We start from the raw sequence: 14215 nt of genomic DNA, 5'->3' as shown, positions 1-14215 counted from the left end.
TATTGAACTGTTACATTTCATTTTGTGGGGTTTAAAAAAATGTAGACTAGTTCTAAATATAGATGAATGAACCTTAAACACTGCTGTTTATTAATCCCATTTCTCACAGGAAATCTAAACCACTTTCTACTCACATATTGCATTACACACACATCTCATGACATAAGTCATTGTAGTATATATTTTAATGCAGTAAATGCTTCTATGTACCTCTAAATTATTCTGTACTTTGAGACCAAGAACTTGAGGATTTTACTAAAAATACCTACTGCTGGAGGGTATGTTAGCTTTGTCTCCTATATCTGTCTTTGTATGTCTATGTCTATAATCTTTATGTGTTTAGAATAAGACACGCTTCTGCTCTAGCTGGTGTGGCTCAGTGGATTAAGTGCCGCCCTGTGAACCAAAGGGTCGCCAGTTCGATTCCAGTCAGGGCATATGGCTGGGTTGTGGCCAGGTCCCCAGTGTGTGGGGGGAGGAGGTGGCACACGAGAGGCAACCACACATTGATGTTTCTCTCCCCTACTTTCTCCCTCCCTTCCCCTCTGAAAATAAATAAAATCTTTAAAAAAATAACACACAGTTCAGATCCTTAGCCATCAAATACTATACTTCTATATAGTACAGCAGGAAAGTAAATATATTTGAGAATGACCTTAATTAAAAGTGACCACAATGTTCTTATAACATATCTTTGTAATACAACAATAAGGAGGTTCTTTGGGTAGGCAGGGGCTCTCAAACTTTAGTGTGCATCAATTTCTTACAGGGGGATGGGTGCAGGTTGTGAAAATAGAGATTCTGGTCCCATCCCCAAAGTTTCTCACTCAGTAGGTCTTGGGCAGGGCTGAAAAATTTAAATTTCCAACAAGTTCCCAGGTGATGTCAATGGTCCAGGAACTGCATTTTAAGATAAAACCACTGCTAGGTAAATGCTATCTTTACACTTAGTATACAGAGGTTTTCATTACAATCATTCAAGGTGCTTTCTAAAAATACTGGTACTGGACGCCACTACCAGAAGTCCTGACAATCCACTGTGGTACCCAGGTGCTAGAAAAAGGCTTCAGGTGACTCTAATATGTAGCTAGGGTTTTGAACCACCAAGTAGAGACTTCTGATGAGGCCAACAATTTCAAGGTCTGGAGAGTCTGTCTTAGCTAGATACTGGGTTGGCCAAAAAGACCGATTAGTTTTTTTCTGTAAAAGATACAATTTTCATTTCCACCATATTGATTTGGTTATTTTGAGCTTGTCAGCTATCTCCTGCTACTGACTTCTAGTGGGTAGAGGCCAGGGGTGCTGCTAGACATCTTGCAATGTGTAAGGCAGCCCCACAGCAAAGAATTACTTGGCCAACATGTCAGTAGTACCAAGAAACTTTGACATGTTCGACCAGTCATGGCACCTTCTCCATATACTGCACAAATCTTTTGAGTTTCAGTTGCATTTTTACCTTTATTGACATAATAAAGCATGCTGAAAATGTTGCATATTTTCTCCCATCTTTAATACTAAAATGGTCACACAAAAATTCACCAATCTAAGTAAGTTTTTTAATGCACACTGATATGACAGCTGTCATAATATGATCTAACAAAATTGTTTCTAATGAAGTTAAAGACAACTAAGCACTACTAGAGCCATCGTACAGAAAAAGCTAAATGAACTTTTTGGCTAACCCGATAGTTCGTCTGATATGTTAGTTACCTATTGCTGCTGTATTATATTACCACAAATAAATTGGCTTGAAACAACACAGTTCATTAGCTTACAGATCTGGAAGTCAGACACCCAAAATGGCGTGGCAGGGCTGCATTTGTTCTGGGCACCAGAGAATCTATGTCTGCTTCTGTCAGCTTGAAGACCACCTGCATTCCTCCACCTTCATCCCTCTAGGACTCGCTTCCCTTTTGTAATGACCCATGTGATTACACTGGGCTCACCTGGGTAACCCACAACAGGAATACCTTGTTTTATCGCACCCCACTTTATTGCACTTCACAGGTGTTTTTTACAAACTGAACACAAGACCCTCCACCCACAAAAAATTACAACTCGCTTTGTTGCGATACTCACTTTATTATGGTGGTCTGGAACTCAACCCACAATATTTCTGAGATACGCTTGTAGCAGCTCAAGATCCTTAATCACATCAGCAAAGCCTCTTTTGCCATGTGAGATAACATAACATAACCACAAGCTCTGGGGTCTGCCTACATTATGTAGTCTCTATTGGATATAGAAATTTCATTATAAAGTCACACCCACTATCAAAATAACTGTAAAGAGCAATCTTGATGTTGGAAGGGAACTCAAATTTAAGTCGAGTTGGTGAAAAACTACCCTATCCCTATTCCAGTAAAAGACTGGAGGTTTACCCTCTGCACAGAGTAAGAGGATCCTTGGAGTGGGGGAACACAGGCAGATGGAGGGGGAAGTTGTAGTAAAGACAAGACACAGTGACTCAAAGTTGAGACCCACTTCCCCTACCCACCTTCTCCCATTAGGCTTTCAGACCCTTAATCTCCCGGGAACTCATTATACGCTCGTTATACTCTCCTTATACTCCCGGGAAAGTAGATCAGCTTAAGAGGACACCCTGACCTTAGAAATTTTCCAGAAAACATGTCAGCAGGTATCCCTTTAGCGAAACTCAGTATGCAAGCCCTGTGTGCTCAGAACTTCCAATTAGCTTTATGATCTTTCACTCTTCAAAAAAAAAAAAAAAAAATCAAAGGAAACCCACTTAACACAACAGGGATCAAAATAAAAAAGGAAGGCCCTGGCTGGGTGCTCGGTTGGAGGGTCACACTGCACACCAAAAAGCTGCAGGTTTGACCCCTGGTTGGGGCACATTCAGCAGGCAACCAATTGATGTTTCTCTCTCTCCCCTCCTCTAAAAATCAATGAACATACCCTCAGGTGAGGGTTAAAACACAAAAAAAGAAACTTAGAAAATAATATAAATCATACCTGCTGAGAAATAATTTATATCCATGAAATAACAGAATGCTAGAAAAAGGAAACATTCAGATGGCAAGAGAGCTTAGTCAAAATGAAAATACAAGAAAAATAAAAATGTCAATAAATGGGTTGGTTGTATGATAAAACTGAGGAATTCTAGGAAATAGAACATAAAGGCAAAGGAAAAAATAAAAAAGATAAAATCTGAGTACTAGTCTATTACGTCCAATATTCAAATCAGGAGTCTAACAAAGATCACGAAAATTTCCCAGAACCTAAGAACACGTTTCCAGATTGAAAGAGCCCATTAAGTACCCAGCACAACAGAAAACAAACAAACAAACAAAAAACATATGAAGCACACTATTGTGGTATTTCAGAACACTGAGATGTTACAGTTTTCAACAGATTAGTGTGGGTCACAAACTAGAATGGGTTGGATTTCCCTTCAACTGTAACAGAAGTCAGAAGCCCATGAAGTAAAAGTAATGCCCTTGAACTTCTGACATGATTCCCAATGCTAATTCCATACCCAGACTAACAGTGGGAAGGTAATGACACACTCAGATATGCAAGACCTAAGAACATTTATTTCCCCCCTTGCATTTTTCCAAGAAGAGCCTGAAGATGGGTTTCACAGAACCACCCCCCAAAAAGGAATATACAGGATACACTAATACAAGATATCCAAAACAGCAAAGCAGTAGAGTCACACTCCAGGTGGTGGTGCAGAGAACCCAGAGAGAAGCTGTGCACTAGGCCTAACAGGTGACCAGCAGGTGAGAGCCAGGTAGAAGGCTCCAAAGGAGATGTCTTTACAAAGACGAAACTAATAAACTGCCTGATGCGAACAAACTTCTCAAAAGGACATTTTGACAACTGGTAATTTGTGGTTGAATTAGTAATACTTAGAATATTAAATAAAAGGAAAATAATAGCTCCAAGGAAACCATGAGTGCAGGAAATAAAAATATCCATAGCATACTTAAGTATTTCTTGAACTTTAATGTGTGCTAAGTATATAAATATGAATTTATAGTAGTTTAGTGTGTGTGTGTGTGGGGGGGATAGTGATAAAAACTAAGCCCCTGCTTTCCTTATCTGTTTCTGTATTTCTATACAGTAAACTAATCTGAAAAGTAAAAGTCACTTGCCAAAAAAACAACCCATAAATGTGCATAACAACTACTCGGGGATTTGTTAAATGTGTTTGAATTCTGGGCTGGGATCAGAGATTCTGTATGTTTCACAAGATCCCAGGGGTGGCCAGTGTTGCTGGACTCCTGCTCACATTTTTGAGTAAGACAGGCACTACATAGCTCAGCTGCAAATGGAATATGTGACAATAATGTAAACTGTGAATAGTGATCAAAATTATTAAATATATTGGTAAATGGTAGGAGGGAAGATAGAGAGCAGGCATGCATGGGGTGGGGGTAAAGGAAGAACTCAATCCTCCTAAGATGGAATGTAATGCCTAAAATCTAAACTATTAAAAGTAGCTGCCTCAGCACGGGGAAATAAAGCCTCAAAACCTCTGGTTGTAAAAACCTGTGGGGATTGCAGTGGTGGGAGAAACTTCCAGCCTCACAGGACAGGTCACTGGAGAGACCCACAGGGTCCTAGAACGTACACAAACCCACCCACCCACCCACCCAGGAATCAGCACCAGAAGGGCCCAATTTGCTGGTGAGTAGCAGAGGAAGTGACCGAAAGTCAGCCGAGAGCTCAGCAAGCACCACTGTTCTCTCTTAGAACCCTCCCCCATATATAGTGCCACAACACAGCCAAGTAGGTTGCCAGCCCTGGTGAATACCTAAGGCCGCTTACAACATAACATAGCAGGTGCGCCCAGACAGAAAATATGGCCCAAATGAAAGAACAGGTCAAAGCTCCAAAAATAGAATTAAGCAGTGAAGAGACAGCCAACCTATCAGATGCAGAGCTCAAAACACTGGTGATCAGGATGCTCACAGAAATAGTTGAGTATGGTCACAAATTAGAGGAAAAAATGAAGGCTATGCCAAGTGAAATAAAGCAAAATATACAGAGAACCAACAGCGAAGGGAAGGAAACCAGGACTCAAACCAATGATTTGGAGCAGAAGGAAGAAATAAACACCCAACCAGAACAGAATGAAGAAATAAGAACTCAAAAAAATGAGCAGAGGATTAAGAACTTCTGGGGCAACTTTAAATGTTCCAACACCCAAATCATAGTGGTGCCAGAAGCAGAAGAGGAAGAGCAAGAAATTGAAAACTTATTTGAAAATATAAAGGAGAACTTCCCCAATCTGGCAAAGGAAATAGACTTCCAGGAAGTCCAGGAAGCTCAGAGAGTGCCAAAGAAGTTGTATCCAAAGAAGCACACATCAATGCACATTATAATTACATTACCCAAGATTAAAGAAGAGAGAATCCTAAAAGCAGCAAGAAAAAAGGAGACAGTTACCTACAGAGGAGTTCCAGTAAGACTGTCAACTGATTTCTCAAAGGAAACCTTGTAGACAAGAAGTATTTGAAGTTATGAAAGGCAAGGACCTTCATTCAAGATTACTCTATCCAGCAAAGCCATCACTTAGAATGGAAGGGCAGATAAAGTGCTTCCCAGATACGGTCAAGTTAAAGGAGATCATCATCACCGAGCCCTTATTATATGAAATGTTAAAGGGACTTAGATCTAAGAAAAAGATGATAAAAAATATGAGCAGTAAAATGATAACAAACTCACAACTATCAACAACTGAACCTAAAAACAAAGACAAAAACAAACTAAGCAAGCAACTATAACAGGAACAGAATCATAGAAATGGAGGTCACAGGGAGCGTTATCAGCAGGGATGGGGAGTGGGAGAATGGGGGAAAGGTACAGGGAATAAGCATAATTGGTCAGTAGAAAATAGACAGGGAGAGGTTAACAGTAGGATAGGAAATGATTCTGTACCCACGGAATGAACTAAGGGTGGGGGAATGCTGGTGGGAGGGGGGTACAGAGTGAGGGGAATAAAGGGGAGAAAAAAACAGGACAACTTTAATAGCATAATCAATAAAATATATTTTAAAAAATTAAACTAGCTGGCTCTTTAATTATGTACAGGTATACTATTAATAACAATAAAGTCTTTTAAAAAGTGGGCAAAGGATGTGAACATAATTCATTGAAGTAAAACACAAATGGTAGGTCAACATATGAATAAATGCTCAATCTTGCTCCCTAGAGATGACGCCCCTTCTCAGTTGATTGGCAAAGAAAAGCTCAGTTATGCACTGATCACAACATGAAGAAACAGCAACACAGCGTTAGAGCAGCAGTTCTGTTCCAACCTCTACAGCAAGTCTCACTGCCCCTGAACTAAAACAATTTTAGACTCAGGTCACCTTCCTGTGACAAATCTTTTAAGTTAGCTGCTCCAATATCCATTCTCAACTATATTCTTGGCTGTGTCCACTATCAGGACTGGGAAAGCTATACACCCAGTTTCCCAGCTTGCCTTGCAGCTCAAGGTGGACATGTACCACAGTGCTCATTAAGACAATAAGACCACACCTACGTTATGTGGTCTAGTCTATTGCTCCCAGGCTACAAACCTGTACAATAGGTTACTGTACTAAATACTGTAGGCAATTATAACACAATGGGTAAGGATTTGTGCATCTAGGCATATCTAAACATAGAAAAGGCATAGTAAAAATATGGTACAAAAGATTAAAAAGTGGTATACCTATCCAGGGCACTCACTATGAATGGCGCTCGGAAGACTGAAAGCTGCCCCAGTGAGTCAGTGAGTAAGTAAGTCAGTAGGAGAGAGTGAAGGTGAAAGCCTCAGACAGGACCACACTGCTGCGAACTTCACAAACACTGCACACATAGGCTACACCAAATGCACACTACAATACGAGATCCAATCAAGAACAGCAGAAAATAATGTGATCAACACACACACAGTAAGCACAAGCTATATGAGGCTGCTGCTGGTATATAACACAGCATACAGTTGCATAGCAGACTTTTTTTGTAAGTAGAAAGAATACATTCTAAAATAGCAATAGAAAGTTTATACAGTACGTACATAAACCAGTTAAGTCATCTGTTATCATTGCCAAGTATTATGTTCTATATGTACATGATTTTATGTGCAATACTTTTATATGACTGGCAGCGGAAGTTTGTTTACACTAGCATCACCATAAATGCAAGTATAGCGTCGTGCTCTAAGCTTCCAACAGCTATGACGTCACTGGGGGACAGGGATTTTTTCAACTCCATTATAATCTTATGGGGCTGCCACTGTGCATGTGTCCCGTCACTAACTGAAATGCTATGTGGCGCATGACTGCAACAGCCCTTCCAAAAGCATGTGGAGTCAGAGAAGACATTTTCCCAAAAGATTCTCAGTGGACAAAATCATGGCTGGACAGGGATTCTCATAAATCCTCTACAACCCCCCACCCCCACCCCCGCAGAGCCCTGGCTGGTGTAGTTCAGTGGATTGAGCGCGGGCCTGTGAACTAGAGGATCACGGTTTGATTCCCAGTCAGGGCACATGCCTGGGTTGCAGGCCAGTTCCTAGCAGGGATGCAGTTCCTGGCAGGGGATGCATGAGAGGCAACCATACATTGATATTTCTCTCCCTCTCTCCTTACCTTCCCCTCTAAAGATAAATAAAATAAAAAACCCCCAGCATTTTCAGAAACAGTTCTTTGTAATAAAGTTAGAATCATCTATACAACTTAATCTATTGAGAAGGAGTATGTCAAGGTGCTAACACACAGGTGGCAAACACAAGGCCTGCCTTGTGTTATTCAGCCCGGCACCTTGTTTCTACCTGGCAGCAGCGCTGAGCTCCTTGCCCCTATTTAAAGAGTAGTTCCATTTATACAGACCTGAAATTACATTTGGCCCTTTGACAGCAAGTGTGGGGCTGATGTGGGCCCTGGTGAAAATGAGTTTGACACCCCTAATAGGTAATTTCAGAACTCCGATTAAAACAACGTTCTTAAGCCTACAAAATAAGCAAATCTAAAGCTTCAACTCAAGCACTTTACATATGTCAAAAAAAACACCAGTCCTTGAACAGTTAAATGACAATAACTAATTATGAATATGATCTATAGACTGGCTGTCCATAGACCTCCAAGAGGATTTAACTACTTTCTCCTAGTTTTAGGCTCAGACTAAACCCACTACCCGTATTATTCTCCTTAATTATCTCTTCCACTGCCATTGATTAGTTTGTAAGCAAAAGCTACAAAAGTCAGTTTCAAATTTTATTTAACTTAAAAGGGGAACCAAAGTGTGTTTCAAATCTTATTAAACTCATTTATCAGAACATGTTTTCATACAGAAGACAGATACAGGATTTCAAGTAACTTATGGTAGAGTCCATTATCGATTAAAAATAAGCTTTTCTCTCCCACAAAACCTCTGCATTAAAAGGCAAAAAAAATTGTTTTTCTTTTATACTGCATAAGAACTAGATGCAAACTTCTGATGTAAATTTATTTCATTGTCAACTCTGATGCTGGAGTTGGGAGGCACAAATGCTCAGTCAGTTAAATGATACAAACCAAAAGCTGCTGTGTCTCTCAGATACAAATGAGAAACCTCCATTCATATCTCCTGCAGTAGTATCACATACTTGCTCCTCATACCAAGTCACTTCTTCTTCTTTCCTTTCCCTTTTTTACTTCCCTCTCCTTGCTGAAGACTTTGGTCACCGCCTCCTGTTTTTTGTGTCCTTGTTTTTAGTTTAGGAATCATTTCCGCTGCATACAACATTACTGACTTACCTAGGAACCAGAGGTTGGGGTTAGTGTATAATCTGAGAGGTAAGACACAGGGTCATTAATTCAAGTACCATAAATTTCAAGAAATTATCACACTGCATCAAAAAAATGATTTAAGATTTAACAAGAAAAACATAGCCCTGGCTGGGTAGTTCAGTTGGTTAGAGTGTTGCCCCAACGCACCAGGGTTGCAGGTTCCATCCCCAATCAGGGCGCATATTAGGAAGGAGCCAATGAATGCATAAATAAGTGCAACAACTGATGTTTCTCTCTCTCTCTCAAATCAATAAATTAAAAATAAATAAAGAAAAAAGAAAGAAATGACTATGAAGACAACTCATTCAAGTGGGGGTCTTTGGTGGAGAAAAGTACTGAGAACAATGCTGAAATATCTAAATGATATTAGATCATTTAGATGATCTAATCAAAATTAGATCAAACACAATAAAAATTTAAAGTACTAAGTGTAAAACAAAATTTTGGTCCTAGTCTAGTAACTGACTTGAAGATCAAAAGAGAACATACAGAAATGTAGCAAAATGGAAACAACCAGTGTATCACTACAACTTTTAAGCTATGGAAACACAGAGCCTCTGTCTTGCAACAAAAACCCAGTGCCATTAAGCTACAAAAGATGTTCCCCACCTACTCAGGCGATCTGTGAATACACACACCCTGCTGTGCACACCACCCGCCCACCTTCTCCCCGGCCCCAACAGCTGCCTCCCTCACCCTGACACCCCATGCATTCAGCTTTTTAAGAAAGCTTTGTATCTATTTTCTTCCTGGAAACAGAAAGCAAGATCTTTTCAACCAAAATTTTTAAATAAAAAGTTTATGTGTGGCTTTTTGTGTGTGCCTTTTGACTTTTAAGATATAGTATAGGAAGATGTCAAACAGGAAAAAATAAAACACTGGGATATACTCCTCTGTCACTCCTGAGTCAGAATCTTAAATTTCTGGAAATATCTCAATCCTGACAGGTTTTGGTATACAGAAACCAATCTATTTCAGTCCAGATGAAGCAAGTTGTCAGTCTGGGGTTACTGTGTCACACACACATAAAACCCCCATTTCAAAAAATTAAAATATATGTTTTAGAAATAAAATTCAATAAAATTCAAAATGTCAAATTCAAAGAAGAATGGCATATATCCAGAATTAATATTTTGGAATATCGATGTCTAGTTTTTAGTTATGCTGTTTTTTTAAAAAATAAAACCCTAGGGATAATGCGAGTTTTCTCTGACCATAACCCCCTGCCCCCACTCCTCATTACCTGCTCTGCTTGCCATTAGGTTAACTATAATTGTAAGACTAGGTATTTCCTTATTTTGTATTTAAATTTACCAGTAGTAGCATGCTATGCACATCTGTTGCTTTTTCCACCAAGTATAGTTTTTTAGATTTATTAATGATAGAAATTATAAACAGACCTCAGGATCTGTAGGATCTGAATTGACAATTAACAACTGACAATTTAATAATTTTATACTCTTTATTTATTTTATTTTTTAATTTTATACTCTTTTTAAAATAATTGATTTGAGAGACAGAGAGAAGGAAACACTGATTTGTTGTTCTACTTATTTATGCATTCATTGGTTGATTCTTGTACATGCCCTGACTGGGGATCAAACCCACAATCTTGGCATATTGGGACAATGCTCTATCTAACCAACTGAGCTACCCAGCCAAGGCTAATTTCACACCCTTAACCTGAGAGCAATGATGGACTTCCAGAGATTCATAAAACATTCACAAAAGAGTATGTTTTGAGAAACCATTACTAGGTTTTATCACATTATGAAATGGGTCCTTAACTTTAAAGAAGTTAGAACCACTGTTTACCTCTCCATCAGTGGTAGTCTTTCTCTAAATTAATCTGTGGAACACATGTTACTTTTACCTTTCAGAAGATCAGAACCTTTTTTTGTAGTGTTGAGGAATAACCTATCCCCAAACTTTATTCATTGATTTAAAAAAAGCTTACGTGATGGGAATTGTACGAGACAGAGGCTGCCATCTTCCTGTTTAAGTTGGACCCGGACTCTGCCCCTATATTGAGCATCACGATTCCATTCTCTGGAGTACATTTTATTTTTCTAACATAAAAAAACAAAACAGAACAGAACAGACTCTGTTTTAAAAAGTTATACCAATGAGATGAGTATGGAAAATAGTGAAAGAAAAAAACCACACCATACCTCAAGAAAGACATTAAGTCCAATTGCTGAGCACACATCTTGAATCTCTGTAGCTGTAGGATTTTCAACAGCCTGAACAGTTAAAAAAAACACTAACAGCTTAGCTTTAAGTGGATACTGCAATACTGTTGTGCAAATCATTTAAAATACTATGATCAAAACATATACCAAATCCTAGGTTTCCCTTTCTACTAGATGCAGTTGTTTCCACTGCAATTACAAAAATTAAAAAAATATTCCCAGGAAGAACACTGATTCATATTTCTGCCTCCATCTCCCTTCCAAGAGAACACAAACTTCACAAGGCCAAGGACTATTTTGCTCACCAGTATATTCCCTAGCACCATGCATGATACTTGGAACATAGCAGGTGCTCAGTGAATATTAATGAAACAACTAATACAGACACAACCACTTTGGAAAATTATTTGACAGTATCTGCTAAAGCCACATGTATGCATTCATTATGGTCTTGCAATTCCACTTCTAAGTATATATTCAAGAAAAATGCAAAAATATGCTCACTAAAGACAAACTCGAGAATGTCCACAGCAGCCCTGATTACAACGGCCCCACACTAGAAACCACTCAATTACCCATCAACAGTAGAATGGACCATGGTATATTACAAAATGCAATACTGTATAGCAGTGGTTTTCATCAAGGCAATTTTGCCCCCTAGCCAACATCTGGCAATGCTTGGACACGTTTTTGATGGTCACAACTAGGGCACTGGCATCTAGTGGGTAAAGGCCCAGGATGCTGCTAAACAATCTAAATGCACAGGGCAGCCTCCACAACAATGAATTACATGGCTCAAAATGCAGCCATGCTGCTGTTGAGAAACACCATTACAGAGCAATGAGAATTAAACTTCACTGAAAAATGTGGATAAATCTCATAAGCTTAAAATTTGGTGGGAAAAAAAAAACCAGACACAAAAATACATAGTATATAGTGCTATTTACATAAAATTAAAAAACAAGCAAAAGTAATCTATGGTGATGGTACAGTGGTTGTCCTTTATGTGCATATACGTGGAGAGAACAGTGACTGAGGAGGGACATAAAGGAATCTTCCTGGGTGCTGGTAATGATTTCATCCTTAAAATTAGGGTGCTGGTTACCCATGTGTACTCATTTTGTGAAGATTAACATAGACACTTAAGATTTATGTATGTTTCTGTATGTATACTATGTATCAATATAAAGTTAAAAACAACTTAATCATTCTCTACATTATCTGAGAGCTTGTTCCCAGAAGCCTCTGCTACAGTGGCTTGGGTCAGGCATTATTCTAAACCAGTGCTTTGGCATTTTCTCTTTCATCGTGAGGCAGCAAAACAGACTTTCCTTTACACATTTAAGAAGAAGGTAGGAGATATGAAATGATACAAAGTAACAAATGCAATACTTCAGACCAAGTTACCTTAAATCTGTTGTCAAACTGAAAAATTGATTCTTAAAAATAAAGTACGACATGAATTTTGAAAATAAAAAGCTTCAACAAAGACCTTTCACTTGGTATTAGGAATTTGACATAAAACTGTAAGACTCAACAACTCTGAACTTTCTGCAAGTTTTCTTTAAAAACTCCAATGCACTCTGGACACTGCTTTGTACAGTGGCATAGTTTCAGTTTCCTTGATTAAGAGGAAGATTGTCATAACCTACTTTTAAATGAAAACCGTGCAAATCCTACAACCCTCCCCTCTCCTCATTCAAACACAGGTTCATGAAGAATCACTTTAAAAAATTCCTTCCTCTATGAATTTGGGCCTTTCTGGTTTCACCGTTATTAAGGAAAGTACCCAATTCTCGGCAACTGTTCTCTTCAACCAGGAGCATCGCCCCCGCCCCCCGCCCCTGCCACCCCAATGCAGTAAATTAAAAGAAGCCTTTGTGGCCCTAACAGTAAAACCTCCCCTTAAGGACCAAGGTGTCAGCCTGCTTACCTTACTTATGGGGATTCGCCGGCCCTCCGCGATGGTCTTCTTGTTATTTAAATAAGCTGGATATATACAAATAAACCTGTCACAGAAATAGCACAGCTGGTATCACTAGAGCAGTATTTCCAAAACTTCACTCATTCGTTCATCGTTATCGCGACTGCTGGGTCACCCATACTATTATTTGCAAATTTTTTCCTTATGTGTCCCTTTTACTTAAAAAGAAAACCTTAACTCACTACTTTAGACAGAAAAACATCACTTGCAAAAGAATATTAAAAAGAAAAAGAATGTCCTAACTCTTCAGTTAGATACAGCTAAATACCTGTCAACAATTCCTAAGATCGGCCCCGCTCTCGTACACAGAAATACAGAATAGCAGGTATTAAGAACTTGAAAGAACCCAAGCAAGCCTTCGTGAAATGTCACAATAGTTAAAAAAAAAACAAAATAAAACCGAGTTCTCACTCTGTGATTCTGTTACTTTATGTCATGTCCACATAGCACCCAAAGTCCTTTGCGTCACGTACAGGGAAACCAGATAAACCCTGAGCTATTTGAAGTTGGAATTTCAGGGATCCTGCTTAGAGCCTGGTTCGGAGAAACGAACGCCAGGAGAGCCGCTCAGAGATGCGACGAGGAACGTTTCCCCGGGCTGGGGACAGCAGCCCAACGCCCGCGGGGTCGCCGCAAGCCCCTCCCTTTCTCAGGACCCACCTGTCCTGGTCGGCCGGAGTTCGCGACGCCGCACAAGCCATTTTCAGCTGTGTCTACTCTGCGAGACCCCAGCCAGTACCCCCACCGGAACTCCGCTTAACATTTCCCAGACCACCCCATTTCCGGCGGAAGTCCTACCCGCCGGAACGCCTACGCTCCCACAGCTTTTCACTGTCTTTTTGTTCCGGAACCTGTCGCTCGTTGCCAAGGTTTGTAGTTTCTTACGTGGCATTTGGCCCTAACCTCTCGCGATAGGATTCAGGAAGCTTCTAATTCTTTCCCGTGTGTCGTCAAAACGAGACTTTTGAACGTAGGCACCGTGGCTAAGATGGAATTTCACACTACTTTGCGTAGTGCTAGCTACCCTCACGAATGGAGAGGGGCGCTGTACCGGAGTTAATCTGTGAAGTTCCAAGCAGGTTGTTGGAGCAGGCAAGAAAATTCCCTGTATGTTTTATCTTTATTCCCTTCTGGGCCTAAACTTGACTACACACCTTTATAGATTTCTGAAGATCATCTTCTATACTAAAATTCATTATATCATTGCATAGCTTAGGTTAACTGAAAAGCATTATTTCAACATACTTTTT

The 14215-nt window shown here is 39.6% G+C and overlaps 1 protein-coding gene across 1 annotated transcript; it reads right to left on the bottom strand.

Annotated features, from left to right (window-relative positions):
• Positions 1–8220: 8220 nt before the first annotated feature.
• SRP19 (signal recognition particle 19) lies at positions 8221–13752 on the bottom strand. Its single transcript, XM_037032268.1, has 5 exons — positions 13626–13752; positions 12915–12990; positions 10961–11032; positions 10747–10858; positions 8221–8756 (listed from the first exon to the last, which is right to left on the bottom strand). Exons 1-5 carry the CDS (start codon positions 13664–13666, stop codon positions 8623–8625), a joined length of 435 nt encoding a protein of 144 aa, XP_036888163.1. The 5' UTR covers positions 13667–13752; the 3' UTR covers positions 8221–8622.
• Between the last annotated feature and the right edge of the window lie 463 nt (positions 13753–14215).

This window comes from Sturnira hondurensis, unplaced genomic scaffold (assembly GCF_014824575.4).
Source record: "Sturnira hondurensis isolate 20B ecotype Veracruz unplaced genomic scaffold, ASM1482457v3 Scaffold0021354, whole genome shotgun sequence".
Lineage (NCBI taxonomy): Eukaryota > Metazoa > Chordata > Mammalia > Chiroptera > Phyllostomidae > Sturnira > Sturnira hondurensis.
The sequence above is the reverse complement of the archived record's forward strand: the minus strand, read 5'-3'. Positions and strand labels throughout refer to the sequence as shown.

Excerpts from the sequence above, each read along its gene's own strand:
- SRP19 (XM_037032268.1), bottom strand. The coding sequence starts at position 13,666 with ATGGCTTGTGCGGCGTCGCGAACTCCGGCCGACCAGGACAG. Across the intron at positions 10,859-10,960 it reads GACTTAATGTCTTTCTTGAG|AAAAATAAAATGTACTCCAG; the intron begins GTATGGTGTGGT and ends TTTTTATGTTAG. Across the intron at positions 8,757-10,746 it reads TCTCGTACAATTCCCATCAC|GTAAGTCAGTAATGTTGTAT; the intron begins GTAAGCTTTTTT and ends TCTGGTTCCTAG.